The sequence below is a fragment of the Apteryx rowi genome, unplaced genomic scaffold (genome assembly GCF_003343035.1).
Source record: "Apteryx rowi isolate R43461 unplaced genomic scaffold, aptRow1 scaffold_524, whole genome shotgun sequence".
Taxonomy (NCBI): Eukaryota; Metazoa; Chordata; class Aves; order Apterygiformes; family Apterygidae; genus Apteryx; species Apteryx rowi.
The window spans coordinates 77,663-100,568 of NW_020450788.1; the positions used below are offsets into that span (position 1 = coordinate 77,663).

Below are 22,906 nucleotides of genomic sequence, written 5' to 3' on the forward strand. Positions count from 1 at the left end.
TAACCAAGTACTGGTAGATTTGTATATAGAGCTGCTACTTTTTTTCTTTTTTTAATTAGGATCCTTAGAGTTCATTCCTTCTGCCTTTGAATGAGAAAGTATCAAATAAAGCTAGCAAACTCATTAAGTCCTTCTTGATATATTGTAAGATGCATCATTGAATAGTTTAGATGGAGAAGTTTGAAGGGGGGTTTTGTTTGCTTGTATTTTTGAGACTTCAGGTTCACCTAAGTAATAACATGTTTTGGTTCTTTGATTAGCACTGTAACAAATATGTGCTTTCCAGCATGGATTTTCAGAATATAACCTTGCAACTGATAATGAAATACATTTGGCACTTTTAACAAATAAGTTTAACAGCTTAATCAGCTCTGTTTAGAAAAGAAAACTCTGATTCTACATGCACAAGTCTTCATGGCTGATACCTACTCTCTCCATTTCAAACTCATAGTCTCTACATCAATTTTATCAAAAAGAGAAACTTTGGAATTTTTTTTATTGCAGTGAAAATAAGATACCATTATATTCATGTGTATACTCCCCCCCACACACACAGTAGTAGTTCACTGTATGTACACTAAAATACCTCATACTCAGTGAGACCAAGACTCTCCTAAGGCTTGTACACAGCAAATACTAAATACATTTATGATATGTAAGAACCCAGCTGACACACACTGTTTTGATTTATATCATACAAAGGGCTGATACAGTTCCAAATTCTCCACCAAACCTAAACCTTAATAACATACAAGTATGCAAATTTCCAGTTTTAACCAAGCTTTTTTTCATGCTGTAAATGGAGCAAATGGGAAGACATGGGTGGAAGGGCATAGCCTTCCTCCCCACACACCGCATTGAAAATGCAGCAGTTCTTAGCAGAAGCAGCGCAGAAGCAAGCTAGCCAAGCTGCACAGAAACAACTCTCAAATACGTTTCTAAACCATACAGTTATGATGATCACAAGGCCTTGGTGTAACAGGACAGCTCATTCTTGCTGTTGCAAGAGCAGGGAGGGACTGGGGTGTGCTGAGGACTTGCGCTGCAGCAACAGTCCTTGCGTCATGGAGCACCCTGACCTCTGTCTCACAACATCTGGTCACAGTGATATTAAGCAGATATTAATTATGATTACTTTCCACAGTCTTGTGTTATTTAGGCTTATTTACAATGGTCCATATATAAGCATTTGTTTGACAGATGGCTCTGATCCCCATTCCCTGCCACTCAAGGCAAGAGGATGCTATGCAAGTGATCCAGTGAGGTCCTCCAGAACATGTAGAAGAACTCAGTGAAGCCTTAACCTGTTTAGATCAGCAGCCTGTGGACAGTAAGTAGTTCTTACTATCACTTAACTTTAAAAAGTATCAGGTGACTGTTGGTACATGCAGGCCAAGGACTGTTGACTACTAATTATCGTTGTAAAAATGAATAACTAAGCCTTGGTTGCTAGTAGAGGCAATGTGAGACTGTTAGCACTCTAACTGTAGCAGCAGTGTTAATGCCTTAAATGAGAGATTTGGTGACTGGCCAAAGCTCCAGCATGCCTTAACATGTAACCCCCACTTTCTTCATAACTTCAAAACAAAATTCAGTTTTTGAACCTCAGGAGGTCTCCATATCAATTCAGCTATTTTAAAATGCTTCAGGCTGGCTTCTGCTGTTTGAAGAATTCTACACTGGCTTCCACTAAGCCAAGAGGAACCTCAAGGTTTTTCCCTTCCCTGTTAAAAACTGCTGCCATCTACTAAATATGCATGCACTTAAATAACACAACCTGATTTTGAAACAGAGCTGATGGCAGGCTATTGCCCAGTTCAATAAAGAAAATTCAGATATTAATTGGCTGAATTGAACATTGAGTAAACAATATATATGTTTTTAAAAAGTTGGCAAATGCCACTGTAGTATTTCATCATTAAATTATGCACCTTTTTATTTCAATAATTAAACCCATTATGAAAAAGAGGGAAATGGACAAGAAATAATTAACTTATATTAACTTATAAAAATCCAACACATTGTCTACATACAAAAAAGTCAATGTTAGTCACTTAATTTTTCCAGAACACTGCTAGAAGAGGCCCTTTTGTGCCCCAGGTTATGTGTCTGTCAGGAACAGTTGGAGAACCAACCATCCTGGTTTTAAAAACTCTGTATTGTAGAAGTACTGCCCCACCTTGCTAAGGTGACAGATGAGGTCACTGAGAGTCAGAGGTGTTGCTTATTTTGGGGGAGAGCATTTAGGAGAGCTGCAGGCTCAATATTATGTTCTATTTTGCTAATGTCAGGTGACAAAAGTTAAATCAGGCAGCTGTGCAAGATAATTTTTCCACTGATGTTATGTTTGTGTTTATAACAGGAACTCTTTAAAATAATACTAGCATTATAGCAGAATAGTTAAATCCTACAAATTTTTCATGTGCAAACCAAATATTTCTTTCCACTAGAACTTTATACTTGTGAAACCATTACAGTAGCTTCCAGTGAGGGGAAAAATGCCAGACAGGGATTTTAAATGTGTATTTTATTTTTAGTTTGTGCATATGTCTTCTCCTTTCCTGAGGAGATATTTTGCCTTGGTATACAAACTTTCACTGTCCATTTCAAAGAAAAATGAACTTTCATAACCTCTGCCACTTCTGATCACCTCTTAGGAATGTCTCTTTATGCAGAAAAGCCAGAGGTAATAGAGATAAACAGACATTCATACATTTTAGCCATTCATTTAGAAAACATCTGTATCCATCTATGCAATGTTAAGACTATAAGTAACTTTGCAGTTACATCTGAGCCCATTGCTATGGCAACAAGGTAGTCTTTATCTCCCACATGCTTTCTACTGATTTTTTTTTTTTTCCTTAAAGCAGCTTCCTGAAATGAAAAACAGAAAAGCAATGATTAAATTAGTCTCTTTCAAACTTTGGATTCAAGGCTTATACTAGGCAGCCCTTACTGCTTTCCAGCTGCAGAAAATTTAGAAGCTGATCCTTTTCAAGATAAAAAAAAAAAAGAACAACTGACACTGAAAAATGCAAGCTGCAGTTATTTTCAATTAAAAAAAAAAGTATAGTTGATGATCTTGGACCATGAGGTTTTTGCTACTGTAGCTATTTTTAATCTGCTCCCAAGGAATTGTACTGCAGTATCTTCCAAACCAACACAGCTATCTCTTAACTTTCTGATTGCTACACTGAGTACAGTTCATAGGAATGTGTACTGCAAATATAGAATTCTATTATAGCCTTTTTGTGGCTAACTTTCAAAGCACACAGCTCAACTTGGTAAATTATTTGGAAATGTAAGCTTTCAATTATAACATGCACCCACAATACCAGACAATATTGTGCTAGTGACCTCCTCGTTTTTAGTTTGCTGGCAAGCCTTGAGAACTCAAATTAGACCAACATGCTTTTAAAACTTCTATTTTAAATACAACAACATGCAACAGTAACTAGCCTGAAGGAGAGGAGAAGGTTCTATTTATGCTTTAAGGACCTAAATTGGTTTCAGTGCTTCTCTGACACCCATTAACTTTAGGATTCCTTTCCACTGCTTTTAACATATCTTTTGTGAGCATCTAGTTTGACACTAGTTATTTTAACTACTTTAGAAGGCTTGAATCTCTTCAGAAATAATGTTGAAATCTTAACCTCTAGGTCTCCCTAGCATTTCAAGACACATCACGTGAAGAGTATAGTAATGTAGCAAAGGTCACCTGAGAAAACATCAAAAGAATTATCCAGACAAGACATTTTACTCACATTTGATGCTGCCTAACAAATTCTGCAAACTGACGGTCTTTAGCATACAGCTCTATAATTTGAATTCTGTCTTGAATTTCCTAAAACACAAGAAACAATTGTAGGTACATAAAAGAAAAGAAATTAAACTACTATGATAACTGGAAAAAAACTTTTATACTTCGATATTTCAAGGAGAAGACCTTGGATTTGGGCACTCCAATACTAGAAATATGTATTTACACTCGTTTTTAAAGTGAAGCATTTCAGTTCTGGAGTCCAGTAATACTTCACTGCTAAAACAAAACCAGAGTTGGGAGAGTGTGACATTTCAACAGGACTTAACAGAACCATTTATCTCTAATAGATACTTTGCCCACAACCCCAGTTACAGGCTGGATTCACACCTCTTGCAATTGTTCAAGGCTTTATCATTAGTTCCTGGATATAAATCCCTTCTCTTCAGCCTTCTAGAGTAAACCCTGGATACTGTGTTTGCAACAGGAAAGGAGAACAATGATGTGATTAACTTGCAGGTTATAAGAAGATCTGAACTTTCAAAAACCTGTATAAAGGCCTGGAGACTCTGTAACTATGCTTGCAGATGCCACTTGGCCTTAAAAACCAAAGGCTATGTCTAGCAATACTGGGGCGGGGGGGAGTTACTTAAGTGGTCAGCTCCTTTATCATAGAGAAAGGACATATAATGACTTTCATATGCCCAAGAGCAAGCAGGGGAAGAAATCCTTTCTCTCTCCTCCTAACTAGTTGCAGCCAGAGTTGCAACTTGTCTAGAGTATAGGCTCAGGGGAAGATTGAGCCCACATCTAGGATAATAATTCCTGAATAAGCTGATTGTTGTTTGATATTTTGCACACCACTATAAAACCAGAAGACACTTACCTCCTTAGTAAGCTCGCTGTTTTCATAAATGTGCCTTATCTCTTCACTGCTGTACTCAGTGGATGTCTCTGCACTGGTCAAACTGTAGGATGTCAGCTGGGGGTATCTCCGATAATAGTGGCTGTAGCTGCCAGTGGTATCGCTTTCATACATGGGGTTGTGTTTAACTGCATTCTCAATGGACGAGAGGCTGTCACCCTGCCTGGAGGAGCAATAAACAAACAGTGAGTTTCTCTGCAGCCTGGAACAGCAGCAGATGGATAAGGAAGCCCACCATTTAGAGGTGTGTACATCCTTTTGCTCGTCAGCTGCGTGATGCAAGACTTAGGACAGAATTGTACTTCTTGTAGCAGATGTGCTTTAAAACATTACATGTGTCTTTTACCCCAGTGAGTCCTCGGTGTCACTCTTTGTGTACTGGTCTCGAAGGGTCCTGGCCAGAAAGAAGATTACAGCAGACGCCACAAGAAGGAATCCTGCCACCAAAGCAATTGCAATACCCACAACGAGTGGTTCAGACACATACTCTTCACAGTGCTCCCCCCTGTACCACCAGTTCTCTCCTACACGACACCTGCAACAAAAAAAAGTGGGAAATAAAACACCAGCAAAAACTGTCACTTTGGTTAACGTAAGCTTATTTAACTTCCTGTTATGACATGCCCTCAGTTAAGTTACCTTAATAAACACCTCTGAATTTTCAAGGACCAACTTTTTCTTTCTTGTTTTTTTATTATGAACAGCCTCTTTAATATTATTCAGTTGAGTGAATATTGGTAGAAGGGTACATGAATAATACATTTGTGATGGTAAAGGCTTGTGACTTTTGCTATTTAGCAAATAATCTTGTGATGGAAGGTGTTTAGACTAAGTAAAAAGGTGTTATGCCTTGATTCAGCCTTGCACAAGATGTATCAAACACTAACAAAACTACATTCTACCTTTAATGGTATTGTGATATAAATGCAAATGAAGGTGTGTTAAATGAGCAGAATGTTTTTAGAGTGTAGCAAGCTCCATAATGTTTAGTTAAATAAATATATAGAATAGATGACTAGAAACAAAGAGGGTGTCCAAGACTGTATTATTGCAACTGTTCCCCAAAACAGAACTCATTATTTTTGCCTTGATGTGGTTTTGAGCATGAGACTTTGTAATGTTAATGCTGACTTTGAATTTGCCAATAAAAATAATTAATCTGCATTTTGTTTGTGTGTTTGGGGCTTTTTACTATAAAAACTTGAACTGTAAGGTATTATGACCATTCACAGGAATGAACCTCATTAAATAAGAAACATCAGTCTTTTAACATAACTATCTGCAATAGTTTCTCAAAGTAGTAACCAGTGCTTAAAATTTTTCATAAAGTTCTTTATAAATATTGCCTAGAGCATGCTTACCTGTTTCTCATAAACACTATTATACAAATATGATAAAATCTGTATTACACCTGTGATATTGATTTTTCATAGCTTTAAAAACACTCTCTTGTTTTTCATGTTAGCTGTTAGAATGCTTAAGACTGACCTGAAAAAAAACAGTAGGCAAGCCTTTTAACAAAAATCACTTGAAGTAACATAAATAACTATTAGTAGTGTCATGCTTTTTTGCAATAATTCTCCCTAACTTTGTTGATAGTTATACTTTTTTTTAAACATAGACTGTTACGTGGAAAAGAGAAAAAAAAAGAATTAAGTGCAGTACCAGAAAGAGCATATATTTAGCTATATCTTTTAGTATGTCTTTTCAACTATTTGCAAAACAGACATCCTGTTCAAATGCATCTGTAGGTTTTTAAAAGCAAAAGCCAGAGTGCCTGCATCTTGATCTTTATGAACCATACATGATTCTTCTCAAGTGGCCAATGATTTATTTTACTAATTTTTCTTAACCAAGAGCACCATTTCTAATATTTCATGCTGTATTAGTATGCCTTTCAAATCTGAATTTTTGTGATGGAATTAATGTCATAAAACATCTATGAGTTTATCTAAAATTTTAGTACTTGAGAAATTTTCTGGAGATAAATTCTGTCCCCAAAGATCAATGAAGTGATTTGAACAACTGAGTATGTTCCATTGCTACCACTTTTCCTAGTTAGTTTTCCTTCCTAACATTTCCATTCTATTGAAGAAACTTGCTACGCTACCTCATTCCTGAGCTTTACGTAAGAAAACTAACACTGGGACCTCCAGTCAGCAGCATTAGGTGGATGTTGGTCATTAACATCTCTCCTATTACACATTATCTTACAGAACTTGCTAGGGGATACGGTAAAGGAGACTATAAGAAGTTTTAATACAGGAAGCACATACTTCAGACAGAAGGATGACCTACCTACATATAGCCCCTTGTCCAGGGCTTATGTCACACTTCCCATCATTCAGGCAGAAGTTGGGTTGCAGATCACAAACACTGTTGCATGGCAGCCCGTCAATGCTTAGGTAGCCAGGATAGCAGACACACTCTGCTTCCCCACTCCAGCGATTTACTAAGCATTCGGAGAACTCATTACAGGCCTGGAATTTGCAAGGATCTGCTTGATCGCCTGAGAACAGACAAGACAGAAAATACTAATGAGAGCTAATAACTTTAATAGAGGCAAAGCACTGTCACTCTCTTGCCCTGGAAAGTAGCATCTCTAATGATCTCTTAGTTATAATATTCAGCAAAAATCCAGCACGTGTCACTTGTGTTGCAAAGGGATTTGAAGAAGCGCTCATCTCTGTGTCTGTAAAATGGGTGTAAGTGGTATGGCCAAGACCACCCAGCAAGACCAAAAAAAAAAAAAAGTATAAAACATTCTTTTTCTTTCTGGAACAGGCAGTGCCTCTCCTGTCACCTGGGATGTTATTTTGTAAATGAGTAAAACACAGCTGACCTCCAGCATTCCTCCTGACAGAAAAACTAGGCAGCAACACAGGGAAGGGCAAGGTGACTTCAGGCAGTCAACACTTAATGAGGTGATTTGTCTTTGCAAAGAACATGAGAAGCTTGTAGCGTTTGAGACTTCTTACTTGTACCAAGCTTAAGAGGGCTAGCATACAATTAAGTGATTACTATCAAAAGATTTTCTACACTACTTAGACCATCTTTGTAACAGAGCTATCTGAGAAGAACAGCTCCCACTTGTCAATGGGTCAGCACTGTTATTTTTCTCTAACGCTATAACAGAAAATACTTTTGGGTTGCCTGCATGGTAAACTGCTGGCTGACTTAGGGGAAAAAGCTTTCCCCCTATATCTCAGAGGAGCAAATTAAGTGGGCATATAACTTTTTACTGCTATCAAGTCCTGAACTCAAGAATGAGGCAACAGCTGCTACCTGTGCAGATACCTTGTTACCTTGCAGCTAAGCTGGCTGCCTCCTGTGGGAATGATTACATGGAAAAAGTTGAAAACATGCATGAATATTATGTATGTTTTGTATGTATTTAGATGCAAAAGAGAAATGGGCACCACTCTACTCACTGACCAACCTTCCCTCTTACTCCACAGTAAAAGTGCAGTGGCATTACACAGAGTATTACATGAGCCAGTTGTGTCCCTGTATTTCTATAAGCACCCCATATAGTTTGCTCAGTCTGGATTCATCTGTTTACTCCCTAAACAGATTTTTTTTTTTTTAAACTCTGTGAAAGACTGTCTTTCTAAACCCCAGCCTCTGAAAAGTGGTGGGCAATCTCTGAGATGCTGGGATTCTAAGTTCTTAAAGCAGAAGTTGCTCCTAAAACCCTTGCTCCAGCAACTGCACTTCCATGCCTCCGTACCCGATTCCACATCCAGGGAGTACTTATCAATGGCCAGGTTCATGGTGTGATATGCAGTGTTGCAGAAGTCTTCCAGGATCATGTACACAGCGTTGGTGACGTTCCGAGGCACGGTTTTGGCAAATTTCATTCGGCTGTTCACCACAATGCTGCCATTTCTGAAGTTCAGGATTTCCAGATTCTGGAAGCCCGTTAGATTTGACTGAAGGTAGGGGACCAGCTGCAACACAGGAAACAATGACAGAAAGGCTGAATCTTTCAATCTTCTACTCAAGTCTGTTATTGCATCAAAAACCGAGGGAGTCTGAATTATTTTATCCAAATCCCATAGCAAGAGTATCAAAACTTTACGCAACTGAGGCCCATAGTGGCAGCTTGCCACGAGCCAGAGTACTCCACACAATTCTTAGAGCAGATCAATTTGCAGCCAGTTTCCTGAGCTATCATACAGAAATATAATTTACGGGATATATATGGTGATCTAAGCACCAGGCATACTCAACATCTCACAGGGTATTACCTTCAAGCATGTCCCCCTTCTCTCCCTCTCCTTTGCTTCCTCCCTCTTTCAAAGTAAAATACTCATTGCAAACAGGAAAGGGCATTTCTAGGTTAAAATTTGATAATTGGTGTTTATTACTTTTACGAGACCTTCCTTGCCATTGGCTATTTAAGAGATCAGCCAGTTTAAGGACAGTTTAATTTCCTAAATTGCCTCTTACTTAGGATGGGCTGAATGTGTGCAGAAAGGTGGCTCCCCACAGTTCCAGTTCACTCACTTCTCTTTCCTCACAGAATAAATAAAGAGCACTCAGGAAGCAAGTGAAGGGAATGTCCCAGTGACTTCAGCTACGCTACATCTACTGACACCCACTGAGCATCTGGCCCATATTGCTGAAAAGTGAAGATAATGATTTCCTCAGATTTTGAGAGACTACTGACTGAATTAAAACTGTTTCCTGACAGAATTTTACCATGGAGGAACCATAATAATAATAACTGTAACACCAATCTGAGTTACACTCTTCAGAACAGAGCAAACAAATTAACTTATTTACCAACAGTTTTTGTCTATCTGGTAATGGATATTTAGCATAGAAGTAATTACCAGTTCCAAGAATCGTTGCTCTAATGCTTTATATTCAGGAGAATTTTTATTAAACAAGTCCTCTGAAAACATCATGTTGGTAACCCGAAGACTGAAGAACACCACCAAAGCTCGCAATGGGACAGGAGTACTATTGTGATTTTCATGAGTGGGCCAAGCCACGCTGGCCATCTCTGTGGACTGGACATTTGTTGTTAGCTCCACGTGACTCTCCGTCATGCTCCTTCCCTCCTCACTCAGCTCAGAAGAAGAGTGGACACTGCTCACATGATCCAGCTCCACTGAAATATCCAAGATTGTTGTCGTTTCATCTTCCAGATTTGTTGAGGTAGCCATAGACAGTGATACCGTGGATTCCGTCGGAGGAAAATGGGATGGAAGCTCAGCAGTATCTGTTGTTACTCTCACTGTTGCATACGAGTTCATAACAGTGCTAATGCTACTGGAAACATGTGTGTCATGGTCCGTATCACCCCGTCCAGTGAAGTCCTCTAAAACAGTGGTCTGATCTATTACAGAAGGAACTACAGTTGAAACTTGAAGTACAGTTAGTATTACTGATTGCACTTTGTGATCTAATGTCTTCTCCAGTGCTCTGTCAGTAGGCCAAATGTCAGCTGGTTTCTTCATCATTGATCCAGTAGCTTCTTGATCTGTCAAGGGTGGGTCTAGGATTTGCTGCTCTTTTGTAGAAGTATCAGTATTTACTGTGAAAGGATCTACAGTCAGAATAGTTTCTGAAGAGTTTATGTCCAGGTGGCCTATTGTAACAGCTTCAGCTACATCCAACTGCCCTGCTGTGGATAATTCTTCTAACGTTGGCCTGTCCTCATTTTGGTGTTCAACTGCTTCAGAAGTGATCTTCCAACCCACACTGAACTCTTCAGGTTGTTCCACACTGAGGGTCCCTGTAGATACAAGAAGATTTTCTTCAACAGTCATATCTGTATCCTGGGGTGAGACAGGGGCCTCTACAGTTGGCAGGTCTACAGAGGAATAATCCACTGAAGGCTCCAAAACAAAGGATGGTTTAACAAAAGAAGAATTATACATGGCCGCTCTTCCCATCTGTGTAGATGATTCCACAAATGATGGCTCTTCTGTTTGTAACAGAGGTACAGGCCAGGTTGTAGTCTCTGAAAAGACAAATATTTCAGACTCATCCAGGAAGCCTTCTCTTATATTGGTATTGGTCATACCTTCATTCTCATCTGCAGAAGGATCATCATCTAATTTCTTCCTAGAGTTAAGAACATAATCCAAGATCAGGCCTTCAGGAATATCCTCAGTTCTGATTAACAGAGACTCGTTGTCATCATCAAGCCAGCTATCAGGACCAGGGTAGAAAACTGGTTTCAGTGTTGCTACTCCCCAGGGCCAAGTATTTGATTCCATTTCTTTTCCCAAACCATCAAAAGCTGAACCAGACCCATCATCATTTATAATTCTATCTCCAAGGTATATATCAATTTCACCTTCCATAGGGTCTACTTCTAAGGGAAAAGGAACTTCTTTCACAGACTCATGCAACACAGAGTCTGCATTGTTACTGTCTGAAGCACTACCCTCAGCTACTTCTTCCTTCTCAGCAGATACTGTTCGTTTAGTATCAGTCTCTGTGACTGATGAAGAGGCCATTGGAGCAGAAAGCAGAGGAACTACATGATCATCTGTGGATAAAGGTTTCTTTGGCACGAGGTGAGAAGGGACACTTGAAGGCAGAAGAAAGTCTTCAGATAGTCCAGTATCTTCAAACCCTAAAAATCAGTTTTCAATTAGTTTTTAATGCAAAAAAGTTTGCCAAATTAATTTCATTTTATTGTCCATAGATCTATATTCAGCATGTATCATGCTCATCAGCATGATTCCCATGCTATATACTGGCCATTTCATACCACAGTCAGAAGAACCCATGGTGATCTCTCTATTTTTGATTCTGATATTCTCTGGGCTAAGTCAAGACTGCAGAACAAACAATACAGCGATAGCTGTGTGGCACATCCTTAGGCTAATTAGTCTGCTTCAGAGATCAGTTATCTCTGCATGGCATCACTCAGACATGCCTCATGTGAAAATATTTCTGTGCAATTAAACAAGTGTTACATATATACAATTTCCTTGGGGGGATAAACAGGCATTATTAGCTGTTACAAACATTTTATCGTAACATCTTGTTCTTGGGTGCATGGCACACAAGAAAGGTAAAAACAATCCTACAGAAATATATCCAATTTTTAGACCTAAGTCGTAATTTTGGTGAATTATACCTTTGGTGAATATCAGGAAATACTGGCATCCAGAATTAAGCATTAGTCAATGGCATTAACTTACCATCTGAAGAATCCAGGACTGAAAGCCATTCCAGAGAGTCCACAGAATCGTGCCCTAATACTGATGGAGTGACCAAATGGAGAGTCTGAGTCCCTTCCTCTAAATTCAGCCCATCAGGCAAAGAAGTGACATCAGCCTCTGGGGAGAGTGGAGCTTCAGGTGTCAAACTGACCTCAGAGTCCAGATTTTCAGGCGTTGGCCAGATTTCATTGTCATTGGACTGTTCACTACCTAAAGTGAAGTCTGGTTTGGTGAACTCGAATGGCAAGGTATTGTTGGCAGTTGATTCATCTGCTGAAGGCCATTCAGCCACAAAGGTGTCATCCTGAAACATAAAACCATAACTTCTATTACAGGGGAAGCATTGGCCATCCGCACTGGGGTGAACATATAAGAGTGTTAACCATAGGCCAGCAGCAAAATTGGGTACTATTTATTGCCTTTGTGAGGACGTAATGCATAGTAGCAAGACATGCCAAACTGGGAGGATTAGCAAACATACTCTTTGTTAATAATGTACCATAATGTACAATGTACATGTAAAATGTATGTCCTGGTGACCTGCATTTCAAGTCCGGCCATGTCCATTAAAAAAGGAAAGAAGCTATACAGATTCTTTGGAGTGCAGCTTCAGTTATGATATTAAGAGGTTTACCGTCTATACTACATCACCTTTCCTTTTCTTTACTGAAAAATGAATCTATCCATTTCTAATTAAATAAAAGTTTTATGCACACAGTAGTATCTTCCTACGGCATGAAGAGGTCATATCAGCCATTATTTATCAACTACATAATTAATGCAGTAATTATGATACTATTATAATTACTATGATAAGTAAAAAAGCTTAGAAACTGAACATGAATGTATGCATGCCCTCTTGTGATTTATTGCTATCTTCTGGTATGTGGGAATTAGAACCCAAGAAGGAAACAAAAAACATAATATAAACAAGAAAGTTTAGAACATAGAACTGAGATTAAAGTCATTCTAAGAGACACATGTATAGAAAGAAAACTATCAGCAGTATTGATGAATAACAAAGAGCGTACATAATGAATCTGTGGATTGCTTGAACTGTGAAAAATGAATTTGTTTTTAAATCCCTCTCCAATTTGCACACCATTTACTTTCTACTATATACACCAATCATTATTTGGTATACAATCAGAATACTTAGCACATTGTATATGTCTTAATGTTAATCTATTTGCAGTGTCTCATGAGGTAAGGATATTGGTAAAAATCAGTGAAGAGATTAAGTTATTTGACTAAGACTGCAAAAGCAAGCTAACTGCTTAAAACTCAGGAGTTCCAGTGCTTTGCACAGACACCTGCCCAGATGTCTATGCTGTGCAATAACCTGGTATGGACAAAAAAACTTGAGGTGTGAAAAACTGCCAAATAACCTAAAGAACCACTTTACTAAAAATTAACCAACTGTTGATGGTGACCAGTAAAGTTAAGTGGGCAGAGGTTCCAATAATACTTATTACAGCTCAAAACTAAATACTGATTTAACCACTCCTGTGGCTCACTATACCTGTCTAAACTATCTGTTTGATTTCACTAGCATGAATAATCAGGACAAGTTTAAATATTTTTCAGTTTTAAATTCTGCTTCTGCCTGAAACACATGGGTGAGTTAAATTTTCAACTCCACTCAAGCTGCATTTGAACAATTTTGAAACAAGCCAATTAAGGTATTTTTCTTCAATTATCTCTCCACCTGTATTGATCATGTTTTTATAGCCAGTCATTATTCCATCACAGTCTTCTCACATTATAGCATTTATATGGTAATGATTAGTTGAAAAGTACATATACCATATATACACATGTGCTCCAGCAATTATCTTTTTGGCAAAATTGACCACTATAAGTAAACCTGTGAAAAAAGCTATTGTGCAAGATTAGAAAGAAACTGCACATATAAATTCCATAAAGAATGAATAAGGACTAGCAGCAATAGCTTCTCAATACAGTTTTTTATGTGAGCATTTAGTTGCCAGGAATTGCACTTCATCATTTATTTTAATGTGGATAGATGTTCCTATGACAACTAACATTATTCAAAGATTCTTGTTACAGTGCAATATATTATATTAACAAGTTTAATATTGTATTGGCAAGTTTAGTTCTTGCTAATGTCTTTTGAAAGACTTACAAATATGACAGATGACTGCAAACACAAAACCCCACAAACTCCCTGATTTTCCATTTTCTGCTGCCAAAAAGACATTGTATTCAATAATCCAATGCATTCTACCTGCTACAACTCAACAGAAAAAAAATACAGATTTCAAATACTAAACTTGATTTTTTCTTTTTTTTTTTTTTTTTTTTTAAGAGAACCGTAAAACTCAAGGAGAAGAATTAATGATTAGTTGATACCATCTCCTAGTGATTACATCGGAAAGTCATGATAGTGCCACATTATGCCATGACCCTGTAAGATAATACAAACCCAACCTCTAAAATCAGGCTAAGAAAAATAACAACAAAACTCTTTCATAGGCAACAGTTCTACTTAACAGTATCTACTTGAACCATAAAAGATAGACCGTGCATCTGTGCAAATAATCATGATTAATCATTTCAGTCTTGTTTATTGTTTGTCTCTAAGCAGTTTATGATTTTCTTAAATGTATCCAAAATTATTTCCCCAAATTATCTGTGTATTGTAGATTGTACATAGTGGCTTTTTGGATATACTCAGTATCTTTAATTTTTATATAATCAGATATTTTGACTGAAGATGTAAATGACATATTATTCATAGTCCATGATTAGAAAAAAGTAAATTCCAGTAATATTTCTTCTACAAACTAGTCCCTAAAACTGACTTAAGATGAACTATCACCTCACCTATAAAATCTTTTTGCCTGCATATCAGTTAAAGCATCCACAGAAAGAATGTAAAGATGGCAGAATCCTTTCTCTTATTAAAATAACTGTTTGCAACATTAGAATCTAGTTATATAGCTCTAGTAAATAGAAAGCCCTACCTGAAAACTAACTCAAACTCATGTTTCTCCACACCATGTTTAACCCATTTATGACAAAACCATGTGAATTTGCATTTTAGACACCATTGGTTAGTTTTAAAAACTCAGGGGACACTGGCATGAACATAAAGGGACTGTTATAACAAGAATCTTTGCCTCTATGAAGTCGCTGAGAATTTTGCTTCTATAAGGATTTTAGGAGTTGGCCTGAAATTTAGTGTCTGTGTTCACAACGTACGTCCATCAAACACAGGTGGGTCTGGATTTTGTGGCATGAACTGATCTCATTTCTTCTTGGAAGGCACACACTTGTGTTACACAACAGAGCGCAGTGCAGACAGTGCTCCACTGTACAGAAACTCTGGCTGTCAGCAGAACTAATTAACTTGATCTCAGCATCGCTGGCTCAGCAGCACCTGCCTTGGTATCTCTGCTTACAGCTCCACTGCATTGCACAGGCATGTTCAGAGGTACTAAGCCTCCTGTCCAATGGGAAACTTCACCTTCGGAGCAATCCAGGACACAGAGAAATCAGATGAGATAATTTATATGTTTTAAAAGAAGAAAAAAAAAAGAAACCACTGGCTAATACTATTCTGCGTTTCCTTTGTTGACACTAAGGGGATGGACACCATTTAAGAAGTGAACTAAGAACTTTCAGTGAAAACAGTAACAAAAGGAGCATAGGAAGCTTACCCTTTTGTCTCATCTCTTCTAACAGCCAACTTTACTGCCTACATCTATTTCTCTGTTTCCAAAGAAAGGTTGTATTGTGGGGACAATCAAGTCTCTTTAGAGCAATTTATGACATAAACATTATGAGAAACACAGTACTGCCACGTAATATAAAATGACCATAGAAAACTGTTGTGCAACAGATACACAAATTATCAAAAGATTTCACCGGAAACCTTTTACTCCACTCTACAATGTGCCTTCATGACTACTCATTCTGTATGATAGAGAACCTCTGGGTAATTCCATCTTGCTGAATTAAGCTGCTTAAATATGTTTGAAGGACACGTGGCAAATTAAAAGACCGCTGCTCTGAACCATACTCACATCAAACTCCGGGCGCTCCAGCACAACGGGATGCTCAGTAACCCAGGATGGGTCTTCTGTTGCAGGCTGTACGATTTCTTTCACTGCGAAAATAAAAATACAAGGAATCTGAAGATTGCACTAGCAGTGTGAAGAAGTTGTAGAAGACTGACTGAAAAAAAATCTTTCCTCATCTCAGATTTGCTAGTAGGTTCTTCTCAGGTTTGCCAGGGAGATTTTGTTTCTGGAAGTCCCCCCGGATCACTCACAGGAAGCGCAAAGGAAAGCTGGAAATGGGGCTGGACAGCACTCGTCCACCAACTGTGCAAGGATGTCTGAGTAGGCAACAAAAAAAACAGGGGGTTCCTTTGTGCTGCTCACAACCAATGCAGAGCTACTAAACTGAAGCTCATCTTGGGTGCTGAGGCAACATGTATCATGCGAACCACATTTCACCATCTATTCCTTTTAATTGTTGAAGTATTACTGAAATTGCATACCCCAGATCACAGTGTGAAAGAAAAAAGGGAGAGGCTAATTTAATGGATTAGGAATGGGATCTTACTGCTAATGACCTGACCTGGTTAACATCAGAGCAAAACAAACTACAATCCATTCATTTTCATCATTTGTTTTTAATTATTCAGAGGGCAGCTGAATAATTCACCTGTCCCTGAGAGTTATCTTATAAGGCCTCAGATGTATGGCCCACTGATGTGTCTTAAGTAATACTCACTATTAATAAGTTGGAGAGAGTTAGGGTCCAAAGTCAAGGAAGTGTTTTCAAGCAAGGCATTTTTCTGGAGGATTTCAGCAATATAATCTTGGAAATCACTGATGGTGTAAACARCTGTTGGATTATCCTCTATGCCCATAAAGGAGTTGTCCTCCACCTTGTTGGAATGAAGGTTAATCAGGTCCCAGGTGGCATTGCTGATGGCTTTTCCATCAAATGTAACAGCATAGTGGACTTCCACCCCACTTCGGTTTTACAAAGAGAAAGAGAACAGAGATTAGAGTACAAGGTCTTCAAGGCATAGCAAACACTGTCTTATTTATTTAAGAACCTGGGTCAGTATCCTTTTTTGAAATAAAAATACAATGCTTTAAAGGAATCAAACACAATTTAAATCAAAACAAAGACAAAGACCCTTTAATTCTTTTTACACTTGTATCTGCTTGTGCTTTCCACCACTGCAAAGATCCATATAACAAAGTTCTCCAAGAAAAGGCTACCAGAACATGACATCTGGTCTGGTCATAGTATTGTATTTCTACTTGTGAGTAGTAGAAAAACCATATGGAGAGCAAAACGTTGGCTTTCTGCCAGCATTACTAATGAGCCCACCAAGATGCAATGGCGCGAATGATGCTTTTAGGATCATGGCAATGATGGGGATAGCTGTGAGGTAAGAAAACAGCATGGAAAACAGATACAAATATATAGTAGCAAGTGGGAACCCTGATCACTGTCAGTGTGCAGTGTCAATCTGCTTGAAATAAAGCTTTTGACAGCACTAAAATGGTACTTAATATAGCTTGTATTCTGGAAAAATATTCCCAGTTACTGTATCATTTGGTCATTTACTCTTTAACAAAATGTGTTTGCTTTATACCTGTGTACAGTTGAGCTTTTTTGTATTAACTCCCCTCTATTTTCTTTATTTTCCTCTCCTGATTATTTCTGAATGTCCTTTCCCACATGACAGCGTAGCAATCAGATTTACCATACACTGGGCATAAGCACAAGGGAGCTTTAGAAAATGTAACATACTTTGGCTGTACACAGAGCACAGCAAGAAAATGAAGTAATCTATGAAGTGTTAGGAAAACCTGCTACAAAGATAGGTTTTCCTCATTCCACAGAGCTGGACTGTATTACTAAAGTAATGGCTCAGTTCAGAGAAGCCTCCAAAGCCCCAGCACCAGATACAACAGAGACATAATCAGCAAACAGAACTGCACTAAAACCATGAGCCTGCTGGAGTTTTGCTGCTGGCTCTGTCATGGAAGTGAGCCCACCACAGGTTCATCATGGGCATTGAGTGTCAGTAGAGGAAATGAAAAAGGAGAGCAATAGTGAAAAGGCACCGCTAAGATGGAATACAGCGGGCTAGTCAAAAATAACATTTAGATTTAATAAAACTGTGCTGTCAGTTGCAGTTAATAATTGCTAACTCATAACTACAACACCATCATCTGTCTGGAAGGGGCTAAAACATCTGGAACAGAACCTCTTTGAACAGTTGGATGCATCCTGCCATGCAGAAGTGCAGTGTGATAGAGGATGGCTTTGAGTCACTGTTGTTTGTAAAGAGAATTGTGTTTTCTAACCTTTCATCTAAAATTAAAGTGCTCAGTCTCTGTAAGACTGGAAACTGGACATTACTTATACCCTTGCTGAGAAGCAGACAAAAGAAAATACTTCTAGCAAGTCTGAGGCTGCAGTTATTTTTTGTCTGTGATATTCTTAAAATATATCAAAGGAGGAAAACTTATGATCCTGAGCCTAAATATGTCTACCCAAAGACAGGCCCATGCTGATCCCATCTTCTGCAAAGGAATGTTTGTAAAACTTCTGCTAAGGTGTGTAGCAACTCTGGCCTTGAAGTAGCTATGCCAACTGTCTTTGCTGGAGACCTATGGTTTTCTTATCTATTTGAATTTCCATAACAATCATCATCCAGACTGCTGCAAATTATAGAGACCTTGAGTCATCATTAAGTAATTTTGTTTTCCTCACCAAGAGACTCCTATACAATACCTAGTTTAGTAGCTGACTTGTGTTTAGAAAGATTTTCCCCAAGCAGTTCTTTATGATTAGCATTTAAATAAGCAAATCAGGTTATCTGTAATCAAAATCTGTAATCAAAAGAGATCATCTACTTGCAGTTTTTGGTACAACCCCCACCTAGCATATTTATGCTGGATAACTATCTCACCCCGGAGCAAAAACCACAAGACCTCAAGACAGTGTCCTACAGCTAATGTGTATTTTTCCATCTGTATTACAGCAATATGTAGAAGGAAGTTGTCTTTACCTGTCCTCCTCAGGAGAGCTAAATATAGAAACAAACAAACAAACAAAAAAACCAACAAAACCTGTTAAAACAATTTTAGCTTTTCCATTAGGTCTTCTAACTTAGTTTTAACCAAAATGGCCATGGTATTCTACAGGACACACAAATTTGAAGATGCACAGAGAAAAATGCTTATAAATTGCATAGTTATTCTGTTAATAACAAACTATGTTCTAGTTTCACTGAACTAAGTGAAATATTTAGTATTGATCACTAGAAATCAGCAGAATAGAGCCATCTCATCTTATTGCAAATAATGCAGTTAAATTACTGTCAGTGCCAAGAGAATCAAAGCTCACTAATTCTACCTAAAGATTAGTTCATAAACACATCTTCCATCAGACAGAACAGAGCGCAGCAAGGAGCTCTGGTATTTTGTCAGGAGTATCAACCTTTTATTTCTCTGTTGAAGCAAAGCTGAGAGCTTGCAAAAGATACTAGACTGCAAATAATGAGATGGAAGGGTTTGCTACCTCCCAGGCAGAGCTTTGGCAGGCTTTTCCATGTCACTACACCAGTTTGCTGTGGTTTTAGCCACAAGTGAAAGTGGGAACTGAAAAGTCAAACCTGCCTCTGTGCTTCTGCAAGGACTGAAGTTTCCCATGCTGAGGCAGGTATAACTATTACGTATCTATGAGCCAAACTACCAGATCAGATAATTATACTGTATTAGCAGGCCCCAAAGTGGAGTTTGTCACTACGTTTGGGCAAACAGCACCAGGAACATTTCTGCCATGTTCTTTTGAACATTTCATAATTTCATTCCTATACCATTCTTTTCTGGTACCTCTGACAACATCGTTTGAACAGTCTCACCCCTCCAGGTATGATATTTCATCCTTGTCACCTGCAAGGAACTGAAGCACGAAGAGGACAAACAGTTTGCCTGCAATAATGAAGTATTTCATGGCTAAGCTAGAAACTGAACCTAGTCTAGAGCTACAAGTATAAAACCTACCTTTCTCCCTATAGCTGCTTTGTTATCTGCATGTATCCTAGCAAGTACACTTATTGCCTGGAACATTCTAAGAAATACAGATTACTAATTCTCATGGAAAACACAGTTCAGGTTCACTCACAAGCAGCCTCACTGGATTCTGAAAGTTATGTCCAATCCATTCAAGAAGAAGAATCACAGTTTTTGATCCATGTATCCCAAACCTCAGACACCAGATATTTGATGCATAATACTCAGGATCCATTACTTTTCCAAATTAATTTACGGCATCATTCTGAATCCCAAAGTAATTTGAGAAAACTAACCTTTTTCAACAATATTCATGAGAATAAAGAGAGTTAAAACATTGTAAATAATTTTCAAAAGCTATCTACCTACATTTGCTTTGATCAAAGGGAGAAAGGCCTCTACATATCTCAAATGATAACCTTTTGAGTCATCCCAAATTAACATTAGAAGTTGGAAAGCAATTTAAGTACACATTTCTCCAAAAGAGTTTTTGTGTTCTTCACTCTTTAATACTATGACATGTCAACAGTATTGAAGAACTAACAGATACTGATCTTACATTACAAAAGAACTCTTTTCATTTTAAGACAGAGTCTTAAATAAGAGTGCCTTGCCTTAAAACCAAGGCAGGCATATCATGCAAGATACTCTGATGGATGCCAGAAGCAGAAAAGAGGAAACACAGTTCTGAATTTCTATTTTAACCTCTGTCTATATATGTATATGTATATATGTAACAGTATGGAAGTATTTGTCCTTTGGTTAGCACATCCTAGAAACTCCTGTGTACATTTGACATTCTATCAAGCACGAGGCTAGCACAATGCACTATCACAAATAATTTTCAATCACTGCATATGCATCCATTCAGAGAACATTATTGCTAGAATGGATACATTTTTAATGCATATTTTATTATCTCTTTTTACCTGTATTCCAGTACATGGATGCTTTTGTACTTAGGTAATCCTTCAAATGCCTTTTGGATCTATTTTGATAAAAAGAAAAAAAAAATTAACACAGATGTCCCCTCCTTTACTCCCTGTAGTGAAAAAAACAGGAAGTATTTTCAACATTTTCTTTAAAATAAATAAATAAATAAATAAATAATCTGCATCTGAGCTGTTATTTCTAACAGGGAAAAATGCTTGGATAGTCTCTTTGTGGAGAAAGTTTTGGTGGCATCTTTTCACTACTATAAAGGTAAAAGAAAAAGCATGAAGTACAACATCCCCCAAGAACTCTATAGAAACATTCAGTGAGGGGGGAATTCAGACAGACTCTGCAGAGATCTGCACTGCCCATACCAGCCACCTTTCTCTCTCTTACTCATGCAGCACAAACCCTTCTCTGACCCAGAGGTTTCCATTACCCCCCAAACCTCTTTGGATTAAATTCAGGAAAAATTATTTGGAATTTAGCAACCTAAACGAGAGGAAGCAGCAAAGGCTGCCTTAGGAACAGAGACCTCCTTGGCTCCAGAAAGGCACCAATGCATTATGCCGTGCAGAACAGCTCATCTGGGCTGCCCTAAATGGCAAAGTAGAAAAGACTCAGGAGTGGTTGGCAGTGCTGCTCAAAGAGGAAACCAGGGGCAGCAACATGGTAGCACATCCAGGCCTAATTCAGTAATCAACTGTGTTGCACGAGACATAAGAAATAAATCCTGCAGGTTCACACTGCTTTTGTTTTTTTTTCCCTCCCAAAAGATTCTTGCCAGTTGAGGATTATTTTTTACTCCTCAAATTCTCTTTTTTCTCCACAATCTCCCTATTTTTAAACTGCCTCTGGTAAGACTTAAACAATCTGAGTGATGCCAACTTTTTTTTTCCTTCTCCTCCAAGAGCTTCTTTATCCAAGCACAGAGGGAACCAGGCAAGGGATCAAAGGAGTGGAACATCCATGTGCCAGGTGGACTCTGTCCCATTTGACATTTCTTACACACACACACACACACACTATGGTATTGCTACTTGGCCACACAGCTAGGAAAATTAAGATGTCTAGCCTATGCTAGCCACTTGTGACAGTTGTAGTGATGCTTTTTGGCTACAGTGAAGAGTACATCTATTTCCCATCTGGCCCAGGATCTGGCACTGGGTTAGCCCCAGTGAAAGAGATTCAGAGTTTGCCAAGGAGAACCCCAAGTAAATGGGACTAAGAAAGGAAGAAAGCTAAAGAAAAGATGACTCCCATGATGTGTTGCTCTATGGCCCCCCCCAGAGATGTAACAGATGCCTCTCCCAAGAAGAAGACAAGCTCTCTGCCCCAAGAAGATTATGGTAAAATACAGAGAAACAACAGGGAGAAAGAAGTTAGGAGACAGCGATTTGATCATACTTTAAGTAGGCATTTATATATTGTTGGGGCAATAATTTTATTTGTAGCGTATAAATTAAAACATATTAAACTTTGATTAAAATTAAATTAACTTTACAATAAAATTCTAATAAATCATGTATGATATATATTTATACATATTTATATATGCACATACGGTTTGGTGTGTTTTATTTGTTTTGTTTTTTACGTTGGTGCCTAACAGTCTAACCAAGCTTCATTCCCACTGACTCCAGTAGGATTCAGGCATGTGTTTAAGAACTTTTCTGAGGTTGGAGGGTTTTAAAACATGCTCATATGCACTGCTGATTCTGGCATAAATGAGGAGCAAGTGTTGTCTTGGCAGTCTTGATTTCAGAGAGTATCTCACTTGAGTGGGCAATGATTCACTCAAAGAATTACCATGCCTGAGGAGAAGTAGTGAACAAATTCTGTTGTTCGTAACTTCTTTTTACTTCCCCCGCTTACCACCTACTCTCTATAGAGTCTCTACTACAATCCAAAATTGGGACACTTCTTGTATTCATTAAGAATTCCCCAAATTTCATTTCAGTGCTCAGCTTTGGTAGGAGATCCAGAGCATGCCCACATGGGCAGACCCAGGTGGACCTGTATG

At 38.2% G+C, this 22,906-nt stretch overlaps 1 protein-coding gene across 9 annotated transcripts in view; it reads right to left on the reverse strand.

Annotated features, from left to right (window-relative positions):
• Positions 1 to 479: 479 nt before the first annotated feature.
• Positions 480 to 22,906, reverse strand: part of IMPG2 (interphotoreceptor matrix proteoglycan 2) — a 64,891-nt gene continuing 42,464 nt past the window's right edge. For 6 of the 9 annotated variants that reach the window (XM_026080503.1, XM_026080502.1, XM_026080507.1 and 3 more), the window contains 12 exons: positions 20,880 to 20,938; positions 18,945 to 18,962; positions 16,640 to 16,884; positions 15,925 to 16,007; positions 11,855 to 12,179; positions 9,524 to 11,280; positions 8,416 to 8,635; positions 6,984 to 7,194; positions 5,032 to 5,220; positions 4,647 to 4,848; positions 3,765 to 3,844; positions 480 to 2,874 (listed from right to left, as the gene is read on the reverse strand). In XM_026080503.1, coding sequence (XP_025936288.1) covers positions 2,862 to 2,874; positions 3,765 to 3,844; positions 4,647 to 4,848; positions 5,032 to 5,220; positions 6,984 to 7,194; positions 8,416 to 8,635; positions 9,524 to 11,280; positions 11,855 to 12,179; positions 15,925 to 16,007; positions 16,640 to 16,884; positions 18,945 to 18,962; positions 20,880 to 20,938 — 3,402 coding nt within the window. In that variant the 3' untranslated portion in view covers positions 480 to 2,861. The other 3 variants (XM_026080505.1, XM_026080504.1, XM_026080508.1) reach the window with 3 other exon arrangements.